Source organism: Mchenga conophoros, linkage group LG12, assembly GCF_057382185.1.
Source record: "Mchenga conophoros isolate Kocher_MC1m ecotype Shallow Benthic linkage group LG12, M_conophoros_male_GT1.1, whole genome shotgun sequence".
NCBI classification, from domain to species: Eukaryota; Metazoa; Chordata; class Actinopteri; order Cichliformes; family Cichlidae; genus Mchenga; species Mchenga conophoros.
Genome location: NC_140537.1, coordinates 31,167,449 through 31,194,776, shown reverse-complemented (window position 1 = coordinate 31,194,776; position 27,328 = coordinate 31,167,449). Strand labels below are relative to the sequence as shown.

Below are 27,328 nucleotides of genomic sequence, written 5' to 3'. Positions count from 1 at the left end.
ACCACAGCAACCTCCCTGAACAGGGTCCAGTATCCATCACAGTGGCCAGCTGCCAGCATTCCATGAGCATCTGGCAGCGCAAACGAACCAGCTGCTAGTAGACAAGAGACACCCAGAATGGCTAATTGAAGGCTGGACTTTCCTGATCCTCAAGGGTGCCCAGAAGGGACTGGTCCCATCCAAGTACCAGCCAATAACCTGCCTCAATACCACATGGAAGTTCCTGTCAGGCATCACTCAGGAACAACCTCTGAGATATATATGCAAATCATGGGGAAGTGAGATGTTTTGATATGTTTTTATACAAGATCTATACTGTGGGTAGGGGAAGATAACCTGCAATGTTACAGGAATGTGGGGAGTTGAGATAGTTTTAAAATGTCTTATGTGTGTACACTGGTCTTATTCTGGCAAATAGTTGTATTTAAAAATGACACTCTATGGAATAACTTCAAAACTTCTCCCCTGGTATTAACACTTAAAGCCCTTTAACACAAAGGATTTGTCACTGTGAGCATTTCACGCCATCTTCTGAGCAGATTGAGTTTTCATTTTCCAGTTAAACTGCTGACTTCATGAGAGGCTTTAACTGAAATGGGTTATTTTCATTTAGGCTAATTTTGTGGAACAAGATGATTCAACCTGCATTTCATTACCTCGCACAAGCAATCACAGCAAGGAAAGGTGAAAGGAAGCATGCTCGAGCTGGCAGCGACAATCTGAAGTCAGCTCTTAATAAGTACCAGCTGCCTGGCTCTAATAGAGAATTCCTCCCAGCTCGAGCTGATGAATGAAGTCGTGTAATGTAATATAGGTGTCATGTGGAGACATCAAAGTCGGTGAGTTGTGGACCAACTGCTGGCAGTAGGCTATGGGGTGCTGATGCTTTTTCATTAAGCCAAGGCTGGCAAAAGATGGTGTAAGTATATACGGTCCAAACATCTATATATTGAAAGACCTCTGTCCTATTGTTGATGTAACTTTCTTTGACCAAGAATATAGCATTGTGAAACTTGAATTTAAGTTAGACTTCATGGTTGTTTTGACAAATATAGCAGCAGGCTTGTAGATAAGTCAAACGCTGAGGGTACAAAACTTACAGGGCAAGACATTCTTCTCAAATTATGCTTAAGGTCAGTGTCGTATTTGTCAATTTATGACCGCATTCCCGCATGAATTCCTCCAAGGGTGGTCAGATTTCCTGGATATGATGGTTTGCCTCTCTCTTTGACTTCTCAGTAGAATAATTTCCCATTAGTTTGTGTAATACAGTCAATCTAATTTGTTTTCACTTTTATCTCAGGGGATACTTGGATCCACAAGTTTAATGTCCCTTTCTTTACAAAACCATCCCATTTCTCTGGACTGTGTTTGGGTTTGTGTGTTTCCTCCCAGTCAAACGAACCAACCTAACACAACTATTACCTTATAACTTGCATTCTCTTCATGACACATTACAATAAACTGTAAATTGTGGTGGATCTTGAGTGAGACAAGCTGCTACATCACTGACCTTGTGTTTTTATTTTTACCCAACCTGAATCTGGTAATCTTAAAACTTAACATCATTAGCCATACACTTATTTTAAAGTACTGCTTAAACTGTAGATCAATGTTTCATATTAAATAAAAAGAAAGGCAACTGCTTTAAACTGCATAACTGTGTATGCTGTAGAACTAATGGGAGAATGAGAGATTTGTATTTATTTGCCGTTGTTGTTGTTGATAGTATTCGACAGAAGAGGTCAGTATTAAGGCAGAAATTTGATGCAGGTGCCTAAAAAAAAGTAAAATCAAATTGTAATTATAAAATCTTATTAGTGAGCGATGGACTGCCCCAAATTCTTGTTTTATAGGATTTTCTCCATCTCCTGATGTTTCTGGGGTATTTATTTCTCATAGGCCCAGAAAGTCCAAAATAAGCTATTTCACTCACACACACAGTTTCTTCAAATATCTCAAAGGAGCTGGCCAATTTCCCAGTTCCCACAGTTAGCCATTTCTTAAATGGATGCCAGCCAACTGACCCAATAATAATCATCCCAGCAGGCTCTTGACAACAGTATGGGGAAGACCTGCTCCAGAGTGATCAACTCTCTATGCATTGATCCTGCTAGCTCTTTTTTTTTTTTTGCCCCTTAGCCGACTGCACCTAATCTCTGAAGGGTGTTTACATCGCTGTGCTGACATTTCAGGGGAATATCAAATGTCCCACTCAAGCAAAATTTTGCCAATTAGGAGAAAATATTGTTCTGTAGGATGTGGGTTTTCAACTAAGAGTCTTGAATACAGAGAAAACAATTTTAATAGCCTTCCTGTGGAGAGGAAACACTTTGACAGATGTTTGCACAGATGCCCACACAACTAAAACGTTTTCACTCAGTGCGAACGTGTGTGTGTTTGTGTGTGTCTGTGTGCAAAAGCTAATGTATGAGAGTAGTATACTACTCTAATTAAACTAATACTTTATCTTCATTTTGAAGTATCTCTCTGGTAACTATTCTTATTTGCACTGTCATTTTATGCTACTGAGGCTAATAAGAAATTGTGGCTATATAAAGGGGAAAACAGTATTTGGCTATTGTAGTAAATGGGCAATTTGACTAATTCTGTCTGTTGCAAGACCCTCCTAAAGGATAGAAATGAACCAAAAGTGACATTCCCACACTGCCCCATGAACAGTGTAGAATGGTTTTCTATTTTTATTTGTGTGTAAGCTTGAAAAACTTTAAAAGTAGCACAAAGCACAAAGATTGCAAATACTTTTTTTTTTTTTTTAAAGCTGAGTTTCTATGAAAGCATCTCTCTGTGACTTGTCTTCTCAAAATGTTATTGCCAGCAGCTGATATTATCTTCCTCCAACACTTTGACATCCCACTCTTTGATTTCCATCCTGGCAGGTACAATCCAGACACAGACAGCTGGAGTACAGATGTAGCACCCTTGAACAACCCCCAGAGTGCAGTGTGTCTGGTGGCAATGGACAGATATCTGTATGCCATTGGAGGACATGATGGCATTACTTTCATAAGTACTGTAGAGAGGTACTTTAGCACAAGTGCAAACTAAAGGTCAATATCTTACAAAATGAACTGTCATTCCACTTTGTGCAGACTGTAAACAAATGAGACTGTTTTAAAGAGCTCTCACTGAAATGAAAGGTCTCTCTTTAGAGTTTGCAAATAAAATAAATATGTATCTTCCATTCCTAACACAGTCTTCTAATGTGTTTAGTTTACTGTCCATGTATGAAACTTGTTTGTGCTATGAAAAAAAAATCTATAAATGTAGCTAAAACTAATCTAATCATTTTCTTATTTACCTGACATTTCACATTAATTTGATGACAAGCTGAAGAGGCTGACTCAGAGGAAGGAACAAAGAATTCAAGCTGCACAAAAATATCAATGACAGACAGATCACTTGCTAAAATGATAACCTTTGTTTCGTTGTTATAAATATGATCCAAAAATGAACAAATGGACCAAGCAGGTACCAGTGCTGACAAGAAGAACCAGAGCTGTGGCTGCTGTGCTGGAAGGTAACCTGTATATAATGGGAGGGAGTGATGGTGAAAGGACTCAGGTGTGCGATGCTATTGAAAAAGACTATCTTTGTCCTAAACCTCACAGATACTGATTACATCAACAGGATAAAAGGCTGAAATCGAATATTATGCCTGACTTCAATAAGGAAAATCTGTAATCACTCACCTGCATTCATCCCTGGCTGTTTGGCTAGTAGTCGATTCTTTACGTCACTTCCACTCACCCACATTCTCAAACTCAATACTGACATCATTACTGTAGTCCAATCATCTTCTTACGTGCCTCGTTTGAGCCAATCTGCTTACATTAAATCTCAGTACTCCTCTGTTAGTCTCCCTTTTAGATTCTGATTCATGCAGCTCACTTCCTCCCCACCTCAGTCAGAGCCTCCAGCTTCATCTTCACCAGCATCCAAACCCTGGAGTCACTTAAGTCCTTGATGATGGTTATCAGACTCTAATTGGCTAATAGATTTTCCTGTCTAATAATTTTTCTAACACAATAAATCATGTTCAATTCTCCCACATGATTTCTCCTTGTTGAATTAACAATTATTCACTATGAATTAATGTGAGCTAATCATAATAATAATAAAAAAATGTCTTTCATAAGACAGACTTTTTTTTCACCCACCGTGCTAACCTGCAACCATCCACATTTGGGCAGTTGGAAGCAACAAATACCCAGCATTTTGCTTTGCTTTTATATGAAGATTTTTTTTTTAAACTAAAAGAATAATAAATAAATAAATAAATAAATAAATAAATAAATAAATAAATAAATAAATAAATAAATAAATAAATAAAAGCTGAAAAATAGTATGTGTTAATATAGGAAAGCTATACTCACAAAAAATATTTTGTGCCCTGTTTGTGACCCGACCTCTTTCTACCCTCAAAAACTGAACTTGCCTGCTTTTGGACATAGGAGAATTTAAGAAACACTTATTGTGTATCTTGACCCCTTTAATTCCATGTATCCCACATTACCACAAGACACACACATGCATACACACTTACAGGCAACCGCTTCAACCTTGCCAAAGATAAACACGGGTCACTTGTTCCTAACTATTTTTGTCTGTGAGAAGTGCACATCGGTGCAATTCCCACAACCATTTTTTGGTTCCCATCAAGTTCTTGGACACAATCTTGGCTTGGAATATCCAACATGTTTTTTTTTACAAACTGAAAAATGTACGTATATTACAGGAAACACTTTTAGCTTATTGTGTAGAGTAGATTAGTAAAGCCTGTGTTATAGGTCTTAAACCCAGGGCTTAGTGTTTCTCTGCGGGTTCAACACTTGTTTTTAAGATTGCCTCTTTTTGCATATTAGTGCAGTTCACATTTTCCTTTGGCATTTATTATTTCCCCTGTCTGCAGTCTAGTTCATCTTCTTGGTTATGTAATATTTAGTTATCCCTTTCTATTTCCCCTGTCTTCCCCTGTGTTCCCATGCCTTCTGTCAAGTCTTTGTCTGTTAATGATGCCATGTTTAGTTACTTCCTGTTTTATTTTGCTAGTATCTTGTCTCTTGTGCACTCTGTTTGGCTTTGCTTTCTTTGTTTTGTGTTCCCAACAAGTGTCAGCTGTGTTCCCTGGTGTGTCCTGTCTCTCTAATTACTTGGTGTGTATTTATTGTCTGAGTCTCCCTCTGTTGTTTGTTTGTATCCTTCCCTCATGGCAGTTTGTTTACCTCCTCCAAGGGTCCTCATTTATTTTTCCTTATGTGCTGCTCTGCATTTCTTTTGGTTTTTTTTCTTAAGTTCCAGCAATAAAACTGAGTTTTTGAGTTAATTTCTGCCTCCTGGATCCTGCATCTAGGTCCACACTCTGCCTGCCACACAGTCGTTCCCATGACAACCTGGGCATTTTTCTACAGAAACACTCCCAACCTGTAGTGCTACACACATGGTGTATATGGTTGTGCATTAAATAGTATACATGGCCTCCCCTCACTTGTGCTATCTTCTAAATGTTCCCCAGTGTAGCGGTACAACCCTGCAGATGGAACCTGGTCGATATGCGCGCACATGCTGAGTCACAGAGAGAGCGCTGGTTGTGCTGTGTACCTGAGACACCTCTACATGGCCGGGGGCAAAGATGAGCTCAAGCTGGAGCTCCATGCAGCTGCAAAGGTTCAATTGTGACACCATGAGGTTGATGCCTGTGAAACACATGAGGAGTGAGAGGGTAGATCGGTACAACAGACATAAACTGTTCTCTCTAAAAAAAAAAACTTCTGGCCATATTTGCATACGAATGATAAAAATGGAAAATATGGAGCGAGGAAATATGAGTGACATGAATGAGAGAGGACCACATGATTTTTCTTTTGTTTTATTGTTTAATAATTTACACTGCAATAAAGGGTTCTTACTGAAAACATTTTCTAGCATGCTTTCACTGGATTGTGATGGTGCTGATGATTAAAATGAATTCATTATAAAGTTAGAGGACCCAAATGTAGGATGCTAGACGAGTAAGAAAGTTAAAAAAAAAGTATAAAATTGAGTAAGAGAGCATGAGTGAAGCTAATCAGGGCAGGGAATGCAAACATACAAAATTGAAACAAGACAAATGCACAACAAAACAAGGAGATTCAGGAGACGTTGGGGAAAGAACGGTCAGGGTTTGAAAAAATAAATCAGGAATCAAAACTAAACAAATCCAGCACTGATAACAGTATAATGTTTTCAGTGCTCACCATCTCCGTTTCATATATTGGCATACCAGCTTTTGGCAGCTAAACAAAACACTAAGTGTCACTTAGCAGTTATGTGTCACAAACTTAGTTTGGCTGGATGATGGCATTTTCACACTATGGGCATAAAAGTATCTATCAAATTTGAGCCAAACCAACTATATTCTAAAATATTTGACTGAACATATTTGAGTGAAACATCTGTCATTGTACTCTGGTACAATGTGAAAAGTCTACACAGATTTATTTTACAAATGTAAAGCAGCACACTCGCAGGTCACTTTGTTAGGCACACATTTTCAACTGCTGAGTAACATAAATTCTGTTCGGCCAATCAGAGGTTTGGGGGAAGTGTTAGAATGATTGGAGGTGATTTAAGTGACCTTAAAGTGGCCAAGATTCGCTTTGCATTCACTTAGTGGCTTTTGAGCCACATGAGCTCAAGAAACACTGAGGTGCCAAAGTCTGAGTATTTCCCTCCATATCTTACAACACTACCACTGCTGATCCACTGGGATTTTCCCACACAAACATCTCTAGGGTTTACAGAGAGTAGCCTGAAAAAGAGAAAATATCCAGTGAGTGGCAGTTCTCTGAGTGCAAATGCCTAATTGCTCCCAGAGGGAGAATGGCCAAACTGCCTCCAGCTGACAGGAAGGAAGCAATAAGTCAACAAACCACTTTTTAAAATGAAAATATGCAAAGTAATAAATATGATAGCCTTATAAATAAATATATAGAAAACCATTTTTTTCTGGCACACTTTGGATCCCTTAGTACCACCTGAGCAATATTTAAACATCATAGCCTGCCTAACTATTGTTACTGACCATGTCTATCTCTTTATGACCACAGTGTACCCATCTTCTGATGGCTGCTTCTAGCAGGATAACGCACTATGTCACAAAACTCAAATTATTTCAAACTGCCTTCTTCAACATGACAACGATTCACAATTGATTTCACAATGATTTCACAACTGGCCTCCACAGTCACCAGATCTCAGTCCAACAGAGCACTTTTTGGGATGTGGTGGAACAGATTTGTAGTGCAGCTGACACATCTGCAGCAACTACGTGATGCTGTTATGTCAACATGGACGAAGATATCTGAGTAATGTTTCCAACACCTTGTGGAATCTATGCCACAAAAACCTGAAGCAGTTCTAAACGCAAAAGAAAGACTAATCCAGAAGTGTAATGTAAGTGTAAATAAATGCTAAATCTTTCCAGTAACTGTTGAGATTATTTACTTTTGATGAGAATGGCACCTTAATGACACAATTTCAAACATTGGACTTTGAGTTTCAGAAAGTTTTTTCTACTCTTGACTCTGTATGATATCAGTGAGATCAGATGTCCATAAACAGTCACGCTGGTCTGGTTTTGACAGCAATCCTACCGACATCTTGTTTAAACCTTCTGTATGTGACAGGTAATCATTTGGGAGAAAGTTTGCATGAAAGGGGTGGACTTAAAGAGATAGAGAATAAAATGGCTTGTTTCCCACAGTGGAAACAAGGCGCAGTATAAGATAAATGAGGATACTTCAAGAAAACACTTGGAATAGTTTTCAGCACTGAAACAAAGACTTGGTTCTTCGTAACATAATCTGAAATCCTGGGATCAACAAAGTATATATATGTCTTTCTCTATCTTACTTGTGTATTTTCAGATATCTCTTGTAGTCTTCAGTGGTGCACTGCTGGCTGTAGGAGGATCTGATGGTTTCACCCATCTGAAAACAACAGCAGTTTACAGCCATGAAAACAACACATGGAGGTAAGAGGAGAACTGAATTTGTGACAAAACTAATACAAAATGATTGCTACAAGCATCAAATGATGCCATAAGCCCTGACATAATTTTGTTTTGATTCCCTGTTAATTACATTTGCAGGAAACATGAAAGCCATAATGTAAACAAGCTATGAACTGAATCACTATTCAATGACATCAATTAGTAGTAGAGAGCTATAAAGAGGAAATGTATTTACATTTAAACATCATGAAGGGCACAGCAGGCCACGAATGCATTAGCATAAAACATTAAATATGTTGTATAAGATATATTGATACAATACATTATATTAATATTTTCCCGGAGGATTATTGTTTACACTTTGTTGGTAATATGGGAGAAGGATTAACTAATCAAAATAATTTTATGTTTAACTGGATTGTTCGAATCATTTATGTTTAGTAAATGTAATTACACTGGATGTGGCAGGTTCAGATAATGGTGTTAAAGGGAAAAATACAGACTCTTACTTTGGTAAAAATCAAGACACAAAAAAGAGGAGAGATGTCTCTTCCAAAATTAGTTAAAATTCAATGTAATATTACATCGATTAATGTTAAAGAAAGTGTATGCAGGATGAAAATATTATAAGCGAGACAAATATATAGTCTCTTTGTGATTCATGCACTGTGCTCATGTATAGCTCCTATATATTATATATGCCTTCAGGCTGCAAGCTGAATCTGGGTGCTTCACTGTCTGAGCATGTTTCCCTTTCCATCTGTTTTTAGACACTTTGGAAGCATGAAGAGTAAGCATCCAGGTGGGAGAGTGGCTGCGCTGTGCTGAGACTCAACAATACTCATATTATATGAGCAGGACAGAAGTGTTAGAGAAAAATAGCCTAATGGATAGGCTCAGGGACACATTGCAATATGGTTCAAGTAAAGGCAGTAGAATAAATGAATAATGGAGGAGTTCGCTACAAAATGAGACATAGCTGCATTAGTACATGGTGACAGCTAACTAAAATTAAAGCACATCACATGCTACCCAGTTTTGATCTTTTATGTCTGTTGTCTAGAAATTATAAACAGATGAAACTGTAGAAAGCAAATTTCAAGAATAGGTTAACTTTTGGATTGACAGACTTAAAATGTAGATTTTATACAATTCTGAAAAAGAAAAAGCAATCAAGTAAAAATGAGACAATCACAAAAATGCTCATAATATGAAAAAGTGAATCAGTGTTTCAAGGGATAGCACCATTTAAGATGATTTCATTTTAACTCATGAGCTTGCTAATTAAATATTAATGTGGAGTAACAGGTGTTAGTCATGGATAAATCATAGCTAAGGCACGGATTTGGAGGTAAAAACATAGAAAGCGCATATTGTTAGTCTTACAATGAGGCATGGTTCATGTGAAGTGTGTTAAAAGTAACCAATCACAGCTCCTTTCTGAGTTATTTCAATAAGCTGGAGACATCTTTGAAATTTATGTAGACGTTAATCATATCACTGAATTTTTGCAAGTGGCTCAGTCTATTCAAAGTATGCGGGAAATGACTGTAAATGACCCACAGCAGTGACTGTAAATAAAGTGCTTCACCATATTTAATCATTGAGCTTGTGTAAACATCCACTGATAGGAAGGGTGCCTGCTGCGGTGTAAACCAACAAAATCAGACAAATCAAGTGGAGAAGAAAATCTGTGGGAATCAAGATCCTTAGCGAGACTAGTGAGTGAGTGAGTGAGTGAGTGAGTGAGATCTGACTGCTGGCATGGGAAAGCATAAGAGGCTGTGTGGGCTTTAAAACGATGACGCTCAGAGCTCTTTCCCCTGGAGAATAATGGGCTGAAATGTGGAGAGGCTCAGCACAAGGAACGCACACAGAGTAGCGCGGCTTTTCCACAGACACACAGGAACCAGCGGTGTCTCCCCAGTCGTGCCACTGTGCACACAGAATGAATATTTTCTTCAATGTGAGGGGGACAGTTGTGAGGCAAATAGCAGAGGACAGAGCAGCTGTTGCAGGTATGGTTTAACAGAAATACATATATACATTTATGTATGTAATTTTTCCCTGTGTGTTGTAGGAAGATATTGCAAGTGTAACTTGCCAAGACTCTACACGTGCTGTGTATATGCTCCATAAAATGTTGCTGGATATTGATAATTATAAGGATCAACAAATAACTTAATAATTTTGGGGACTGTTGTGATGTTTTGGTCTTTTCCTGACCAGTATGCAGCTAAGAGTAAAGCTCCCCCCACATGCAATTTATTGTGTGGTAGTGGAAATATAATAGTAGAAGAATAGTTGCACTTTAATGCACTTTTTTTCTCCAAACAAACGTGTTTGGATATATAGGTACATCTGTCACTACCCATTAAATACCACTTCTTAAAAATAAATAAATAAGAGCCAGTCTTTTGCCTTGACATAACTTTGAAAGAATTCTGCGCTGTCATGATTTGGGGTGGGAATAACCGTGACAGCGCAGAACTGCAGAATCTATTATTAGGTGTTTTTTTTTTTTTCATTTCACTAAAAGCTCTTTTTAAATTAGAAATTTCCTGTCAGCATTAAACGCTTCAGTTTCCTCGGCAGACGACGAATTATTCCAAGGTTGTCCGGTAGGTGGCGAGGCACCGGTGGTGACTTCAGGTTAGGAAATCAGCGCCCCTCACCCGCTGTGTCCTGGGAAGCAAGGATGAGGATGATGATGTTGTCCGGACAGCGTGGAAGCCCGGTGGACAGCGCGCTTACTTGATGTGTTACTTCATATGCGTAAGCAGACGTTACATGGCAGGAGACAACAGCGAAGAGAAGCTGTACTTTGAGTGATTCCGAGGGCAAGGGTTGTTATATAACAGCAGCTGACAACGGTTACAGGGGACTGCGAGCTAATTAAAAAGACGAGCGCAAGTTTATCGTTAACTTAACGTCCGTCCTCCTTCCGCCACGAAATGTAGTTCGGCAACAGTGGCAAACAAAGTTGTTGCTAAGCGACAAGGAAGTCAGTCGGTTGTTTTTTGTTTGTTTTTTTTCGCCCATGAATATTTACGTTTAATGTCAGGTGTGCCATAATCGCGTACATGTGATAATGATAATGGCAGGAAGTTAGCAAGTCAGGCTTCGCGCTTTGCCGTCAGGAGACCCTTCTTTGGGTTGATGGGATTTAACTAAACCTCCAAAGCTCACTGTTGGATCCCTTTTCTTCCCACCTCTGATCACAGGAGCTAACTTCCACCCCACAACTCTTGCAATTGTCACTTTCCAGTGATGACATAGCTTTCGCGGGTACTCGTTGTTGGGAAGCATCCTGTGTCGCACACGCAGTGCAGTATGGAGAGCGAATGGAGATTATCTAAATCAAACCTAAGTTTACGATGCTGGGACCTCGGCCAGAAACGGGAGCACAGCCAGGTAAACGAAGTTAACAGGAAATCACAGGGTACAGATGCACCTATGTGTTTTAACGCGTATTAGTTCAGCGAATATCATCAAGTTTATTGTAAAGCTTTGGTGGCAGATGCTGTACCGTGAAGTAAGATTATTATTATTTTCTCTGTTATTTATATTGTGTTGCCATAACATCTGTGGTGGACGTAAATGCAGATGTTTTGGTTGTCATGAAAATATCATGACTGCATTTCTGCGTTATGTATGTCTGTATTAATTGTATCTGTATTAAAGCTGAACCCTTGGTAATTGCAGTGAGGATGGGCTGATTCGCTGTGGTGGAGAGCATCTTTCTGCCATTGTTCATCACTGCAAATCAATACAGTTATCAGCTTTATATTGATGCTCAGTGGGCTCTTCCAGGATTCCATTACCTTCATTCATAGGGGCCACTGAATGCCTTGATTGAGTCAGAAAATAATGTGAGTTTGCTTTAGAATAGCATCATCAGCTGGGGAAATCTTGGTGTCCTGCCTCTCTGTGGAGGTTAAAAACGTTTGAAGAGTCAATTCCGATGGCTCAATCATCCAACACCTTAATAAGTAACCCGCCCCCATTTTTCCACTAATTAAAAGTTTTGTTGTCACTAACAAACTTTTTTCAAATGTGGAATTTTGATAAATATGTTTCACAGATGATGGTTTTAATCACAGATTTCCTTTTTTTTGCTTGCAGACTGTGCTGAGCATTATGTCTAGATATTGGTCTCTGCATTGAAATCTGAAAGGCAGTTAGTCTCATCTGACCTTTTGAAATACATAATTCTGAAGAAGACGATTGCAGATTTTTACAGCCATTGTAAGTCGAATTTGATTCTTTTTAGTCTTCTTCTCGCCCTGGTTCCCGTTATTTATTTAAAGACGAGTTTTATGCCTTCCCTGCACATGCTTTTCCTCGCTCCATCTGCTCTCTTTGGTCTGAATCCACGACATTCGCTCCATTAAAAGGAGACACTCTCTTACCGCAAGCGACTCTTTTTCCCTTTTATTGTGGTCACTTTGCCTCCTCCATTAAGTGAGCTCTCAGAGGTCACAGGCTCTGTATTTTTTTTTTCTTTTATACTGTATGGGGACGTGCTAATTTTACTTGCACAGCTGAATGTACAGTTCTCTGTCTCTTTTATCTTGTCATGTAGTTCTTCTTAACTTCTGATGTCTCCTAAAGTAAAGAACACATTGAGAGTACTATATTCTTTATTCTTCTGCATTCACCTCCTTTTGTTTCTGGTTTTGGCTTTCTTTCCACTCCACCGTACTCGCGGTCATAACCTATCTCTCTTTTCTCTGTCTGCCCTTCTGGGGGACTGTGCCTTCACTGTTAATAAGGGAGATCATGTCTCTGGTTGCTATTAGCCCACTCAAGATTGCCCACACCGTAGTATGAAAACCACAGACACACACTTAGCTCTGTATTACCCACTTATTTTCCCTCTGTAGACAGTTTAGCAATAAACCAAAGGCACATCAACAGAAAGTCTAGGTTTATCTTTTAGCTGGAAATGTAAAAAAATGTCATGGAAGTGCAGACACGGATGCCCATCTTGTTCAACCAGACAGATGAAGCTTTGGTATATTGTACCTACACTGTATGTATTTAAGAACGGTCTTTGTCCTGTTTCTGAAATGACCTTCCATCTGTTTGTTTTGCTTCATGGGCAGAAAAAAATGTGCTAACAGCATCTTGACAAGGGAATCCCTCCTCACTATTGCAAAGATTAAAATGTACACTAGGGTGCCTTTAATAAACACATGCAGATAGTAGCTGATTAACCCACTTGCTGCTTTCCACTTTATGAAAAGATGCAATATAAAAAAGTTAAGCACCATCGAGTGGAGATGTTGGAGAGGGACAACTCGGTAATATCAAACTGTACCCTTGCATAAATGTGTTGGTGTAATCCTGCTCTATGTAAAAACCAGAAAGTTTGAGAGTGCGCACTGATCTTTGCGTGTAAGCTGTGAAACAGGCAGTGGATGTGATCGACCTCTTTCAAAAGGTCTTAAGAGGAGAGTTTTTATAAGTGTTGTTTAATCTCTCTTTTCCCTTTTCTCTCGCTCTCGCTCTCATTCATCATTGATGTCCCCCTGTAAGAGCCAGTGATGAACCCTCCACGCCGATCATCGAGTTCCCTCGGTGACAGGTAACTTCCTGAAGAACTTCCCTACATGTGTTACTGTGTGACAAGGTGGAAACGCATGCAATAATTAGCCACAATATTTGAAAAAAAACAGCTGCTTAATTTTGTGTAAATGCACATTGTTCTTTGAAAATGGTCTTTACCTGTAGTGTGTCTCCACTACTACTGCTCCATAGATTGCCTTATCAAAATGTAATCTGAATTTTCAAGTTGCTCTTTGCATTCCTTGAGTCATTTTGGAGCTTGAAATGAAAGTGTTTGGGCAAAAGCTTTAAGTGTTGAGTTACCAGCTCATGGAGACTTGCTTCATTTGCAGGCTACATTCATAAATTTGATGGGATTTAAATACAGTCAGCCAAACAGAAAACTAGACAATTTATTACATAAAGCACCACCACAACCACAATAACCTTGAGCTCTAGTCCATGACTTGAATTAGCAGAGCAGAAGCCTTGGAGAGAAGTGCTGACTACAGCTTGCATCAACCTGTTAGTTGCCATAAATTAAAGTTTTGTTTTAAAAAGTAAAATAATAAATGACAATAGGTGCAAGAGAAATGAAAAATGAAAAACATTTTACTTCAGCTTATTTATTTGCACCAATCTCATTTAATCTCAGTGTGAGTCATTAGGCTACTGCATAGTGCTGACATTTAAAGCTGCATTAGTTACTTCTAGTTCCTCCTTTTCCTTGAAACATATTGCATGTGGAGCTGGTGAGAGAGAGCTGATGTGAAGTAGTATTAATCAAGGTAATGGCGTCATGTAGTATTACACTAAGTGTAATATACACTTCTCAGCAATTGTTGCAACAAACCATCATCCTTCTGGCTTCATTTCTAATGTCTGGATTTTAACTGTTGACATTCTGGTTGCAGTAGTTTTTAATTTGACCGTCGTTTTATGTGACCAGGGAAATGTTTATTGGGGATGGACCAATAAGGCCGCAGCTGCAGCAATAATGTATATTGTAAAATGTAAATAGGTTGCATATTCATATGTCGTTCCCTTTCTTTTTGAATAATGCATGTATGCATGTTTGTATGTTTCCTTTAATACAATAATACATAATACAAGATGTTTGTGAAATAAGTCAGTTGCATCAAGTCACATGGTTTAGATTATTATCCATGTCAGGATTTAGGCTTAAAATAGGGTCTGTGTGCCCATTGCAAACCATTTCTGCTTAAGCTGTTTTCTCAGCTGTGTTAGCAGCACAAGAGCTTAATAGCTGGTCAAGAATCTTCATTGTCATTATCAGTGTGCTCAGTGTGTCATCCTCATAAATGCATGTCGTGTTTACTTGGGATTTCATGGAATGGATAATGGGCCTTTTCTGTTTGCTGTGGTTTCCTTTTTGTCCCATGTGAATAAATTGGCATGTGAGCATTACAGTAAAATGTTTGTCATTGTTCCCCCGAGCAACCACCTTTGTGATTGCAGACAAGTGCATTATACAACCATAACTTTCCTCACATATGTTTTAAAACTTTGTAATATGCTTTTTCAATTAGAGCCAGCCTCTAAATTAACAGCGTCACGTACACTTTTGTTGTGTCTGTTCTCAGCTGAATACGTTGTTTTAAAATGTCACCGTTGTATTAGCAGACAGGTTGCTGAGCAGATTCTGCTGTCTTTCTCGTCATGCAGGCCATCCACTGAGACCGTGCAGAAAAACAACAGCAGCAACTCTGGTGTTATTCTGGACATCTCAGCTCTCAAGATGGCCGATGTGGATTCAGGGGTGCCTCCGCTCCCACCTCGTTACCGATTCAGGGACTTGCTGCTGGGGGACCAGACATTTCAGAATGATGACAGGTAGCACGAAAAGCTCTCTTTAAGTTTGTGTGTGTGACATGTGAGAGACTGCCCAGGAATATTGTGGATCTTTTTTGTACAATAACAACAACAGAGAACCTGAAATCTTGCAGTCTTTATTAAGAAGAAGTCTCTCCTAGAGTAAATGACAATAAATTGAGCAAACTGATACTACTTTGGCCAGAATTCTACTGAAATAAGAAAATCACATAAAATAGAATTAGCTGAAAATTCTACTTGTAACAGCTGTAACGAGATTTGTGTTTTTCAGGGTATAGCTGGATTAAGTATATATATATTTATTTTTTTATTTACCCTTGACTGGCGCTACAGTCACCAGAGTGCTGTAGTGTTTGGGAGTACAGTTATCGCTGCGGTTGGAGAGGCAGACCAACAGATGCTGTTTGCTACCCAAGAGGGGAAAAATTAGCCTCAGGCATGGCCGAGTGCTGTGGAGCTCTCCGTGGTGCTGAAATGAAGGCATCTCACTAAAGGATCAGCAGTCCATTGTATACTGGCTTGCAAAGAGGAAACTGGCAGCCAAAGCTTTGTATGGTGGACTTACTTTTGATTTGTCAGAGATTTGTGTGTTAAAATGAACTTTCACTATTTCAACTTGTGAGACTTTATATGAAGGCTTCCATAACGTTTTATCCTCAATGCACTGCGGCTCAGTGATGTTGAAGTTCCTGCTGTAGGTGAATCCAGTTCCTAATCCAGTTCCCCGTTCTACACTATGGAGAAGTATGGAGACGACACCCCCCCCCCCCCCCCCCCCACACACACACACACACACTGCTTTGTTATATTTCCTAGTTGAGAAGGGAAGTGATATTAGTTTTCTAGTTTTCACAGCTTTCCTGTTAAAAACAACAGGAAAAAGGAGCAGAACCATTGAAGCTTCCAAAAGACGTGTGGTTGTGTTCTCAGTATTTTGTTCTGTTGCATTTGATCCATTTGAGTTCGAGAAAAAGACTTATGAATACTGGTGGTTATAAGCAAAGACTAAAACCAGATGCTTTGCCTACAATGTTATCTCACAAGGTGTCCAAACACTCTCAGACAATGAGTGAAAATTGCTTAAAGAAACAGGAATGACAGGGGACTTAAGAAGCTTTTTTTGCTAGGCTACAGCAGATGCTGTATCTGAAAACACACTAAATGGCATGACCCTAGTGGTATCTGGAGGTGTCTGACATTCTGCCAGTTCATACTGCAGTTGCCTGGACAAATCAGATGGGGCTGAAGGTGGCAATCACATCTAGCCGGCAATTATGGACAGTGTTTACGTGGGTGAACACGACCTCTCATGGTGTATTCACATAATAAAAATGTGCACCCCTAACATCCAACAAAAGGCAGAGGAGGAGTACAACTGATAGCTTAAATCAGAAACATTTTTTCAGAACTTACCATTAAGTCCTATAATTTCACTCACTTCTCTCCAAGCCCACTCCTTTTCTCCCTATCTTTGTCTAGAAGTGCAGTTGAATCAGACAGCTCCAGCTACCCACAAACACAGTCAATAAATTAGTTCTCAATTTCTCATTGTCAGCATCAGGATAATCCCAGCTCTAAGGGACATACTGAGAAGCAAATTTTCTTCCAAAGTTAAAATATTGTAATTCCTGCAAGATGCTGATTTCCCTTGATTTGTATATCAATTTGCTTTGCTGCATAAACTCTGTCTGAAATCTGGCCACAAAGAAACTTTGCTTTGCTTAGTGTAATCACAGCATAACAACTGTTGACAGAAAACAAAGCTCTCCCTATCAATGTAGAGGGGCAGTTGCTGCGCAGATACTGATTATGATTAACACTTCATTTTGAGTAATGTTCAAAGTAAAAAGATAGATGTTTATCTTGCCCTAAGGTCCAAAGACTTGGACAGTTTGTCACTAGAGAGTCTGTGCTGCTATTTAAATGAAGTAAAGTTACAATGTGTTTTTTGTTTTTTTCTGGGTTTTTTTGTCAGTACTGTTTGATTTCTGAGGTTTATACGATTTCAATAACTGATGTTTGCTCACAATGAGCCAGACCAAGTCTTAATTAATGAATTGGAATAGATAACTTGCAAATGCTTTGGTATACCACTACCTATCATTTTATTTCTTTGTTCATCTGCCTAGTGTCACTGGGGATCCTATCAGTTAAACGCCATCACTATGTTTTTAGAGAGAAATGCAAGGCATGTGTCTACAGATAACATTTAGAGCAGCAGAAAAATACACAATCCCCACAACCCACCCCCACAACCCACCCCCCACTACACGCACACATGTTTATTGTTCCTGTGTGCTTTCCCAGAGTGCGCAAAGGTTTCCCTTTTACTGCATTAGCCATTTAATGTTGACAAACAAGTCGTTTGAGTGAAAGTGAGATAATGCACAACTTGTGTATAATATATCTCGCTGTATGTTTAACAGTGGAAATGCATGGAAAATATACATGGCAATATAGTCATTAGGTAACATATCTCTTATCTTTTGTCCCGTATGGGTTCTGTGTCATGTATCTTAAGACTGTTCCCCTGCAAATGAATGTTTTGCTGAACATTATTGAATTGCAGAAGGTAATTAGAGCTTGTTGCTTAGCTACCAGCACATGTATGCCTTAGTGTGTGTGTACATATGCATGCACATTCTTGGTGTTTCCACAGAGCCACGTAATTCACAAATCCTGCCAAGAAAAACAGAGGATAACCAAATCCAAACAACAGCTGTAAAATACATAGATACACATGTACATATACACAGGAAATCAATAGGAAAAGCACCAAAAAGTACACTGCTATTGATACTGCCTTATGCCAGTGCAGAGTAATCCCTATTTTCTGATCTCTGGAGTGGAAATTCAAACAGATGATGTCACTTTGCCTTGGGGACATGCTTTTTCTAGCTTGATGATCTTCTGCATGCTCATGGGTTGAGATGTTGACTATTTCCTGTGCTGAACCTTTGTGAAGTCTGAAGTCTGAAAACAAATTACCTCCCAGAGGGAGGAATCAGCACCTTGCTGCCCTGATGACCTTCTGATCTGTTTTTCTTTCATTTGTCATGATGTGCTTTTAGAGTTAAAGGCAGTGGGTTGCAGAGATAACGCACCAAATAAAGATACATCATTAAGGGAGTCCACCAAGGCACCGGGTTATCAGAAGCACATAAAAGGGGAGGGGGCAGTTTGTTGCAAAGTGAATGAAATATTAATAAAATAATGGCGATAAGGCCATTCACTGCTTATGGCCTTATCGCCAAAAACAAAACATATTAGTAATCTGTTTCGTTTTTGTGTTATCTTCTACAGTGATTACTATCTTGCAAACCATTCTAAGTTTTAATCCACAAAAATGGCTTTTTGGTTAGACGGTGTTCTCTCATGCATGTAGAGTTATTGCTACTCACTTTTATTGGCATAATTTAGATGAGATTGCTCAACTTGCTCATGTTTACTGGAACCTGCTTTGTTGTAGTCGTGTTTTAGATTTGCAAAGGACTGGGGGGAGACAAAAGCCAGATACTAAAACCGTACTTTTTTTGTGCCTGGATGTGAACTCATTTATTGTGGAGAAGTGCCCGAGTGTCACTGTGAATGTATTCTTTGCTGTTTTTCTGTTTGTACGCAAATGCAAATTGTTCAATGTGCGACAGTGCAACAGTATTAAGCCCTTCTGTGCTGTCTATGTAAGTGTTTCCCTTTATTTCCACTCATCTCTGTGTCTGTAGTGTGGATGTGGGCGTACAGTGTAGATGCCTGTGTGGGGAGGAGGGGGGTAATCTCCCTCCTGGGCTGTCATTATCTCCAGGGTTGGGTTTCAGAGGGCCATAATGACGACTTGGTTGTGTGGGCGCTGAAGAGCAGCATTCACACTGAAGTCGAGCAATTTGTGTGTGTGTGTATGTGTGTGTGTGTGCATGCACTAAACAGGTGTTCGTGTATGTGCCCTGAGTGTGGGCACGCTGGTGTATGGACCTGTCAATGTCTGATTATATATCTGAGTGTGTGTATGTGGGTTTATTCCTCAGTCTGTCAGCCAGCTAACCTCAATCAAAGTCAGAAATGGAAACAGCCCACCAAATTCATGTACAAATGCCAATAGAGTTAAAAACAGAGCAGAAGAAAATTAGTTGAATCTGTCTTATCTCTGTGGTCTTTTTTGTGTTTTTGTGTTTTTTTTCTTCTGGCCTCTTATCAAGGCAGGGTCCCCTGGGTGTGAAGCTGACAGGGTGAGTGTTAATCGGTCACCTTATCAACTCGACACATCCTTGTGAGTCAAATAGAGCCACTTGCAGTGGTGATCTAATACTGACTTGTGATCTGCTGTCAAGGAACAGCTGGTCTCAGATTAGACTCATTCATTCATATTGCCATTTATAATTCTGAATTATTTCATAAACCTCAGTTGTTAGATTTTTCCAAGACACCAGGCTGTATGTTTCTGGTCAATCAAAAATGTCATGTTTTGTGAAGTGGAGTTGGACACACTTTGACTCAACATGGTTTTGTTTTGACCATATAAATACTGCAAAACCAAACTCCATGCAGAATTACACATCCTGAGACAATAATTGTGCACTGATACTGGCAGCAGCTGTTTGTTTGCACTGATTCTGTGGCAGAAGTGGCTATTGGGATTTGATGCCTGAATGATTTCAATCGGACCGAGTTTAGGAGGAGGATAAGATACAGAACAAAGCGAAAGGGGAATATGATGAGCAGAAGGAGCACAAAAACTCAAAGGAAGGGAACGTGTTGGAACGAGTAAATGGGATGGAGGAAAGAAGAAAGACAAAGGACCAGAGGGAAAGTGATGAGTCAAACTGTAAAGATGAGGATGGATTGGTCCAGCTAGATATAATCAGATAATACCAGGTGCAACGTGCACACAATGATGCCTTTTGTTAGTGAACAACTTGAATGCCATTTAAATGCATGCAGCAAATTCATTTCATCATATATAGGGGGCAGAAATGGAAAAACTTGTCCTTATACTGATGTCTTTATACATTTGTCACTTATTATCTTATGTAACAAGCACACACAGAGAAGTTTTTGTTGTACATTTACATTTGATGCAAAGTTACTGATGTTGACTTTTTCTTTTAAATAAAACAGCTAATGCTTTATGCTTAATATTTGCAAATAATTATGACTTATTTTTTAAAGAAGCCAAACAGAAAGTGATATATGGTTATATTTGACTTGATCTAGCTATACCCTGAAAAACACACAGCTAGTCACAACTTTTACAAGCAAACCCTAAGTGAAGTACCATCTGTAGGTCTACTAGAAGATGTGAATGTAGCATTGCAGACAATCCTTACTGTGACCATCAATGAAACCAACCAGCTGATCTACACCACAGCGCCTGTGATTTCTGAGATGCTTGGCTATAAGATGAACAGCCAGTAGATAAGATGAACAGTGCCGTCCATGGAGAAAGAGACTAGAGGCCAAGATCAAGATAGCACGGGGGGATGTTAGCCAACTATCGGAGCTGCAGAAAAGTGCGATAAAGAAACACCAAGCTGCCCGTTACCTGAAGACTGCCAGACAAAGACTCACAGCTTTCATCAGCTGGTTGAAGAGGTTTACTAGAGAGGTAAGAGAAGTGTACTCTCAGTGGAAGGGGAATAATATGAGAACAGCCCCGCCAATGCTGGACAAGGAGCAATAATGGTTGCGGATATGGAAGAAGGACAGCAATGCTTAGTGTCTAGTAGACTCCCAGAAGGGACCCATTCAACTACCGGCCGCTATAACCTGCCTTACTATCACATGGAAGTTCCTGTCAGGCATCATAGCGGCTAAGAAGAACAGGCACATGGCTCAATACATTAGCTGGGCACAAAAAGGAATTAGCAGTGTACCAGAGCGGGAAAACACCAGCTATTTGTAGACAGAGCTGTTGCCCAAGACTGCAAGATCAAGCTCACCAACCTGTGCACTGCCTGATTAAATACAAGAAAGCCTATGACTCAATGCCTCAAACATGGATCCTGGAAAGCCTAGTATACAAGATCAACAGGACCCTAAGAGCTTTTATTTGTTTACATGTGTATATTAAACAAAATACATTTTTGTACTTTGCATTCCTCTCCAGGACATATACCAAGATTTGTTGATTGGTCTTTGCATAAAAAACTTATGTAGTACCTATAGCTACAGGCAAGGACATAAAATGCAGCTGTACAATATGTGGGCGATGATAAACAAGTCTAATTATTCACTGCAGGAGCCTCTATACACTGACTGTAGCTTGAATAATTGAAGAATGAGGGAACAAAGTCTGGACTTTTTAGGATCCTTGGATATTCGGTCATCACGTTGTAACCACAGTGATAAAAAATAAGTTACTTCATAGTATAATAGTATAAATAAAATTAGTATAAATTAGTATACATTAAATGTAATGTCACAGAATATCACCATGTGACTCATTTATTCACTAAATATATTCCTTAACTCTACTGACATGTAACTCTGTAGTTGAATCATGTATACATCACCTACTTTGTCTCAAGTGTGTTTACAATTCCTTTAGTCTGGTCTGTTTATTGGTTTTCTGTCTTAAATCTCAGCATTTCAGTAATAGTGTTCTATAACAGTTTCCTTCTTGAACATTTCCAGGGGTACTCACTGGTTTCTGCCACCACAAAGTGTTTATGACTACAGTGACCTGACTCAAACTGCTGTATGTATGTCAAAACACTGTATATGAAGTCTCATTTCCTCCACTAGTTTTTCATTTGATTATATGATTATATGTAGCTAATAAGCAGTTACATATAGCAGCATTTTCCAAATTTTTGTTGATAGCAACAAATGACAGCTGTCGTTTCATTTGCTGTGGCAAGCATTGTAATTAAGCTATCGCCTGTTTGTGTCCCTAGTTTCCATGCTGTCCAAATTATTAGTATGTAATGATAAAGGAGAAACGGCAACTTGAATACCATGAGACATTTTGCATCGCCAATTTCGACCTGATGACTTCCAGACGTCATCTCACTTAAAAGTCTGATGTGCTTCAAAATGTGTGTGTGTGTGTTGTTACTGGTGACATGTGCATTTCCGCTTAGCAAACAGAGCTTGAAATTAAGACCATAGGTGGCATTAGTCATTGCAATCAGCGCAGAGTGGGTAGGCGACACTTAAGGACGGCAGACTTGTTCTCATTAGCTGCGGAGTGGCTGTGTTTTTCTTGACATGCTGTGAGTTTAAGAGTTGTTGTTATTGTCACAATGAAGTGCAGAACCCAAGCATGTTGTCCAATTTCTGTCTATTTTGAGACAAGTTTCTCTAAGGATTTGTTCAGCCAGTGAGCGGAAATGGTGGAAATGAGTCTGTCGAAGCGTTGCATTGCTAAAAAGCCCAATTTGTAGGGAGCTCTGTTTCGACGATTTCTAGCCAGATTTATTTCCCATCAGCGCAGTGGAGGTATTAGTGAAAATGACACGACCTGCTTAAGCAGAAAGGAATGAGCATGCAGCTCTCATAAAAGGTTTTATTAGTCTTTATATGAAATCATTTGGAACATCACAGTGTCTGAGTGCATAGTCTCAGAGGGATAGCTCAAGTGGGACGTGCAATTAGAGAAAGACTGCAAAGGGAGAATTATTGAAGGTGGTGCTTGAGAAGAATTAAGATTTCATTTACCCCCTCAGAATTTGTTTCTCTTCTGGGCCACTGCATCTTTGAGCCTTGAAATCTCTGGTGCATTTGCCATTTAGCTCTCGTGCTTTGTCTTGCCAACTTAATTAGCATCAGTGGACTTGGCTTGTCAGACTTTAATAAGCAAAAGCAATGATGGAAGTACTTGGTTGAGCTTGTAAACATAGACCAGGGAGCTCCGGTATTGAGGATGCAAGTACAGCTCCACATAGTGGATTATTTAGCAATGGCCAACCACATTTCTACCCACTAGTTCAAAGGGTCTAGCAAAACTGCAAAACCTAAATACTAAAACTGGCTTTGAATTTGAAAGCGTTCCCATGTTTTTCTTAAATGTTACAACAACTGCTTTTTCCCTTGAGTATAATAAGCTTTAACACTAATTATCACTTATAAATCTATCTTAAGTTGCTGTTGTATAGCTGTGTTGTAGGGTGATTTCATGTGTGCTGCTGTGATTATCTGGTTCTCCTGCCTAAAGGCAATCAGGTAAATGTTTTATAATCAATAAAGCTGCTATGGTTCACTGATCATGAATGTGCAGCAGTATTTTAGGAAAGAGCCCAGTGGCAGCCCTTTCAAGTAATTCATCTGCCTGCCAATCACCTGATGACTTTTTCATCTCCTGTCTACAGCACCTCACATCATAGCATTATAGCAATTTTCTCTGTTCCTTTATATTCAGTCTGTCCTGGATTCACTTTCCTGTCTTGTACATGAGTGTTAATGTAGCAGCATTGCTTGCTCATGAGCAGACATGTGCTGTGTTAGTAAACTGTTGACATAGAAGTTCTGTGGTATAAGCTTCTGAAATCTGCAATTGATGTGTGATGGTCTTAAAGGCTAAATAAGATAAAGTGGTGCACTTTCTTGTTTTAACAGATTTTCTTTTTCAAACTGTGCAAACTATTAACTAAACTGTGTGTTAATTTAAATGCATCATTAAAGTTCTTTATGCTTGTATGTTCCTTCAGGTTGTTTACACTGAGTGATCAGTACTATATAGACTGAACAGTAATTTTATTGTAAGTGAAATGAAAATTGCAGGTATGTTTTTGAATTATTACATGATTCAGCTGTTCATTTAGTAAACGAGTATCTAGGTAAACTAACTGGAGTATATAGTGGATGCTTTCATGTAAGGCAAATGAAGAGAACCGTGCCACTCATTTTTGGTACAGCGTCATGCTGGGAGCAGCTGTTTTATTCATGGAACTGTCGATTTGTTTGCCATTAATGTGGCTTAACGAAAGTGCCAGAAAAGGTTTCAAACGTATTTATATCGGGGGGAAAATATTCAGGAGTTTACCGAGATGGTTGTGGTGTAAATACATGTTGCACAAACTGAAGTAGTGTTTCTTATTACTTTAGCGAGTTTTCTCTGTTCATAAATAACTTAACAGCTCAACTGACATTTTGAAGAGTTGATGGCGTGTTTCTTCTAATTATTATTATTATGGATGAATCAAGCGCTCTGGCATACTCATTCTACTCAAGTAAAGTTCCACAGTCATCTTCATTTTTGGAAGAGAACATAAGGTTATGACTGATAAATGGTTGTTGAACCTTTTCCGCACCAAACAGCCTCTGGCAAGTTTGCAGTTAGCAAGCAGTAGGATCCCCGTTTGCAGTGCTCAGATGCATGTGTACACTCTTGTGTGTAAGCCTGCCAGTGGAATTGGCTAGACTTCTTCCTCCTCTTTGGCTATACTGAGCACAGGGAGACAGCTCACCCACAGCAGTGCTAGCTCACTGCGTTAATATGTTTTGACAGAGGAAGCATTATCACAGCTCTCAACTCTCATCTGCAGCACGAAGCACGATGCTGAGGCGACCCCAGTGATCACGGAGATTTAAAGGGAGACTTATTAGGCCCACCAGCAGCTTTGGTTCAGTCTAACAAGCTTTTACCACTTTCAAAACATTAAGTGCAAATAAATGTTGCTGTCAGGTGACTGCTTTTAAAAAAAAAAATCCCACTATATCAGTGTCCATTTCTAAACAAATAAATTAGCTGCAGTTGTGCATCCAGCTATACAGCTCAACAGTGACAGCAGTAGCACTATGGCACAGCATGATGTTGCATACATCAGCTCTGCCCCCAAAACCCTGTTTCTTTTTTAAAAGAAATGTCTTTTTCCTTTCATCTTCGCAGCTGGAAGTTACTCATCTTGCATAATTGTGTTTAGTTCTTCTGCCAAGCATTTCTAAGTGGAAGGCTGTGCCAGCTATAGCCAACCAGCAGGCTTCACTCCTCTCTTAACATGTTTGTTATATCCCTGCATTGTGCTACCCACTAATGTAATTAATGCAAATATCCAGTGTGAACAATGGCACTCGTTCGACTTCTTTTGTGCTTCATTAAATCTCGTTTTTAACCCTGAGTTGGGTCTGGGCTTCACCTGAAGTAACTGCAAGGGTTGAACAGCTCGTTCAAAGATGTTCGTTACTGCAGCCTCACATGAGATAAAACCCAGGACTATACTGCCATCTGTGTGGTTAGATATACTGTAAAATACATGAAAGCGCTCTCTCTCTCTCTCTCTCTCTGCTACACTGTCTGCAATCCTCTATTTCACCACTAAGTGTCTCTGTGCTCAAATCTGTACATTTCTTCCTGCTACTCGTGAACTCATTTACAATCCACTGTCTGGTTTTATGCCACATACATTGTTGCTTTTCTCTTTCCATTAACTGTCATTTTATGCTTCGGACTGTTTCCTTATGGTCAGCTATTACCTTTCCAGCACTTTGGATCACAAACACAGTCTTGGCGAGAGTATGTGTCACATAATACAACATGATTCATTTATCAGTTTACAGTTTGAAATGCAGCACCGCGCTGCTTGACAAATATTTATACAGAGATAAATGACTTTAGTACACGGAGACAGCATTATTGTCTATGATTTTACGAGTATGCACACATTGATTTTTAGAGAACATGAGCCTGTTAAAAGGTACTGGGTAATATCAACAAGTGTTCCTCGAATTTTATTGACCCTGTTTCCCACTAAAGCTTGGTAAAATGCAATAAAGTATAAGACTACCGTAAACTGCAGCCTTCAAAATAGAGTTTAATCAGCATGTTTTTAGAACAGTGCAATATGAAAAAGAACATAAACTAATCCAGCGATCAATCCTACCTTCGGAAAAAGGGCTGTTGTAAAAGGTTGGTTTCATTTGTACTTAAATCCAAACTGACTGTATGCTATAGTTACAGATGGGATTGTTAAGGTAGTTGTGTAGATCCCACTAAAACTGAAGACGTAACCGTTCAGTCATCCACAAGCCAGCCTCTCTAATCCCCAGGGTACTTTAAGCAGATAATTTAAAATGTTTCCTGCAGGTTGAACTGAGATCAGCATCTGCATCACAAATGGAGTGTGTAATGTGTTTTGTAAATGCATTACCAATGGGAGTTCAGCATGTATGGCTGCTTTGGCTAAATTAGGAATAAACCACACTGTAAACACATAACCAACAATAGGTCTGTGAGCTTGTAATCATGAACAGAAGATGAGGAATGTAACTATTCTAGATTAATGCCTAAAGAATCTTTTCAGTGAGCAAGACAGTTTTTATTAGATGACATAAATTTGAATTATAAATAAAATGTGAAAAATCTGGCAATCAGACTTGGGTTTTTGATGACAACATCCATACTGTACAGAGTTTAAATATATTTGCAAGGCTACTTACCTGTTTTTACCTGTCCTGTTTTAGTCTAAAGGCCACTTTTGAGGTGACTACCAATGAAGTTAGTTTTTGTATACATCGCTTTGTATCAGCTGTGGTTGTTTAAGAAGTGTTTTACAAGTAAAATTGGTATGGTGTGGTATGGAAATTCAGGATAAAGTAATTGAGCAGATAAATCAAAAGAGGTAAACTATTGCAGAATACCTTCACATCTTTAATCCCTGGTTCAGTATGTGTTAAGCAGTTTACATACAAAATGATCAGTGGCTGCAACGTTGGTTTCCCTTTGAATGACTTAATATGTACATTATGGGTCCTTTATCTCTGACTAACTGAGAGAGCCCTCCTTCCGTTACAAGACTTGAAAAAAACCCAAAGGACATATAATTCGGGGTTAAATTCATGTTTACATGTTGAGTTTTATTCTAACAGTTCAGGCTTCTTAAAAACACTTTTTAATTAATATTTTTCTTTAAAAAATGACTTTGTAAAATCAATTCCTATTTTTTTGTCATTTACAACTTTAAACTCTGGTGGTTTCTT

The 27,328-nt window shown here is 39.1% G+C and overlaps 1 protein-coding gene and 1 pseudogene across 16 annotated transcripts in view; both read left to right on the top strand.

The window, feature by feature from the left end:
• The first annotated feature begins 2,703 nt into the window (after window positions 1-2,703).
• Window positions 2,704-8,842, top strand: LOC146562960 (uncharacterized; annotated as a pseudogene).
• A 1,034-nt stretch (window positions 8,843-9,876) lies between these two features.
• Window positions 9,877-27,328, top strand: part of kcnt1b (potassium sodium-activated channel subfamily T member 1b) — a 79,762-nt gene continuing 62,310 nt past the window's right edge. For 5 of the 16 annotated variants that reach the window (XM_085295249.1, XM_085295245.1, XM_085295247.1 and 2 more), the window contains exons 1-3: window positions 9,879-10,032; window positions 13,556-13,604; window positions 15,251-15,418. In XM_085295249.1, coding sequence (XP_085151375.1) covers window positions 9,963-10,032; window positions 13,556-13,604; window positions 15,251-15,418 — 287 coding nt within the window. In that variant the 5' untranslated portion in view covers window positions 9,879-9,962. Of the gene's footprint in view, window positions 10,033-10,276; window positions 11,429-13,555; window positions 13,605-15,250; window positions 15,419-27,328 lie in introns of those variants that run through there. The other 11 variants (XM_085295238.1, XM_085295252.1, XM_085295241.1 and 8 more) reach the window with 5 other exon arrangements.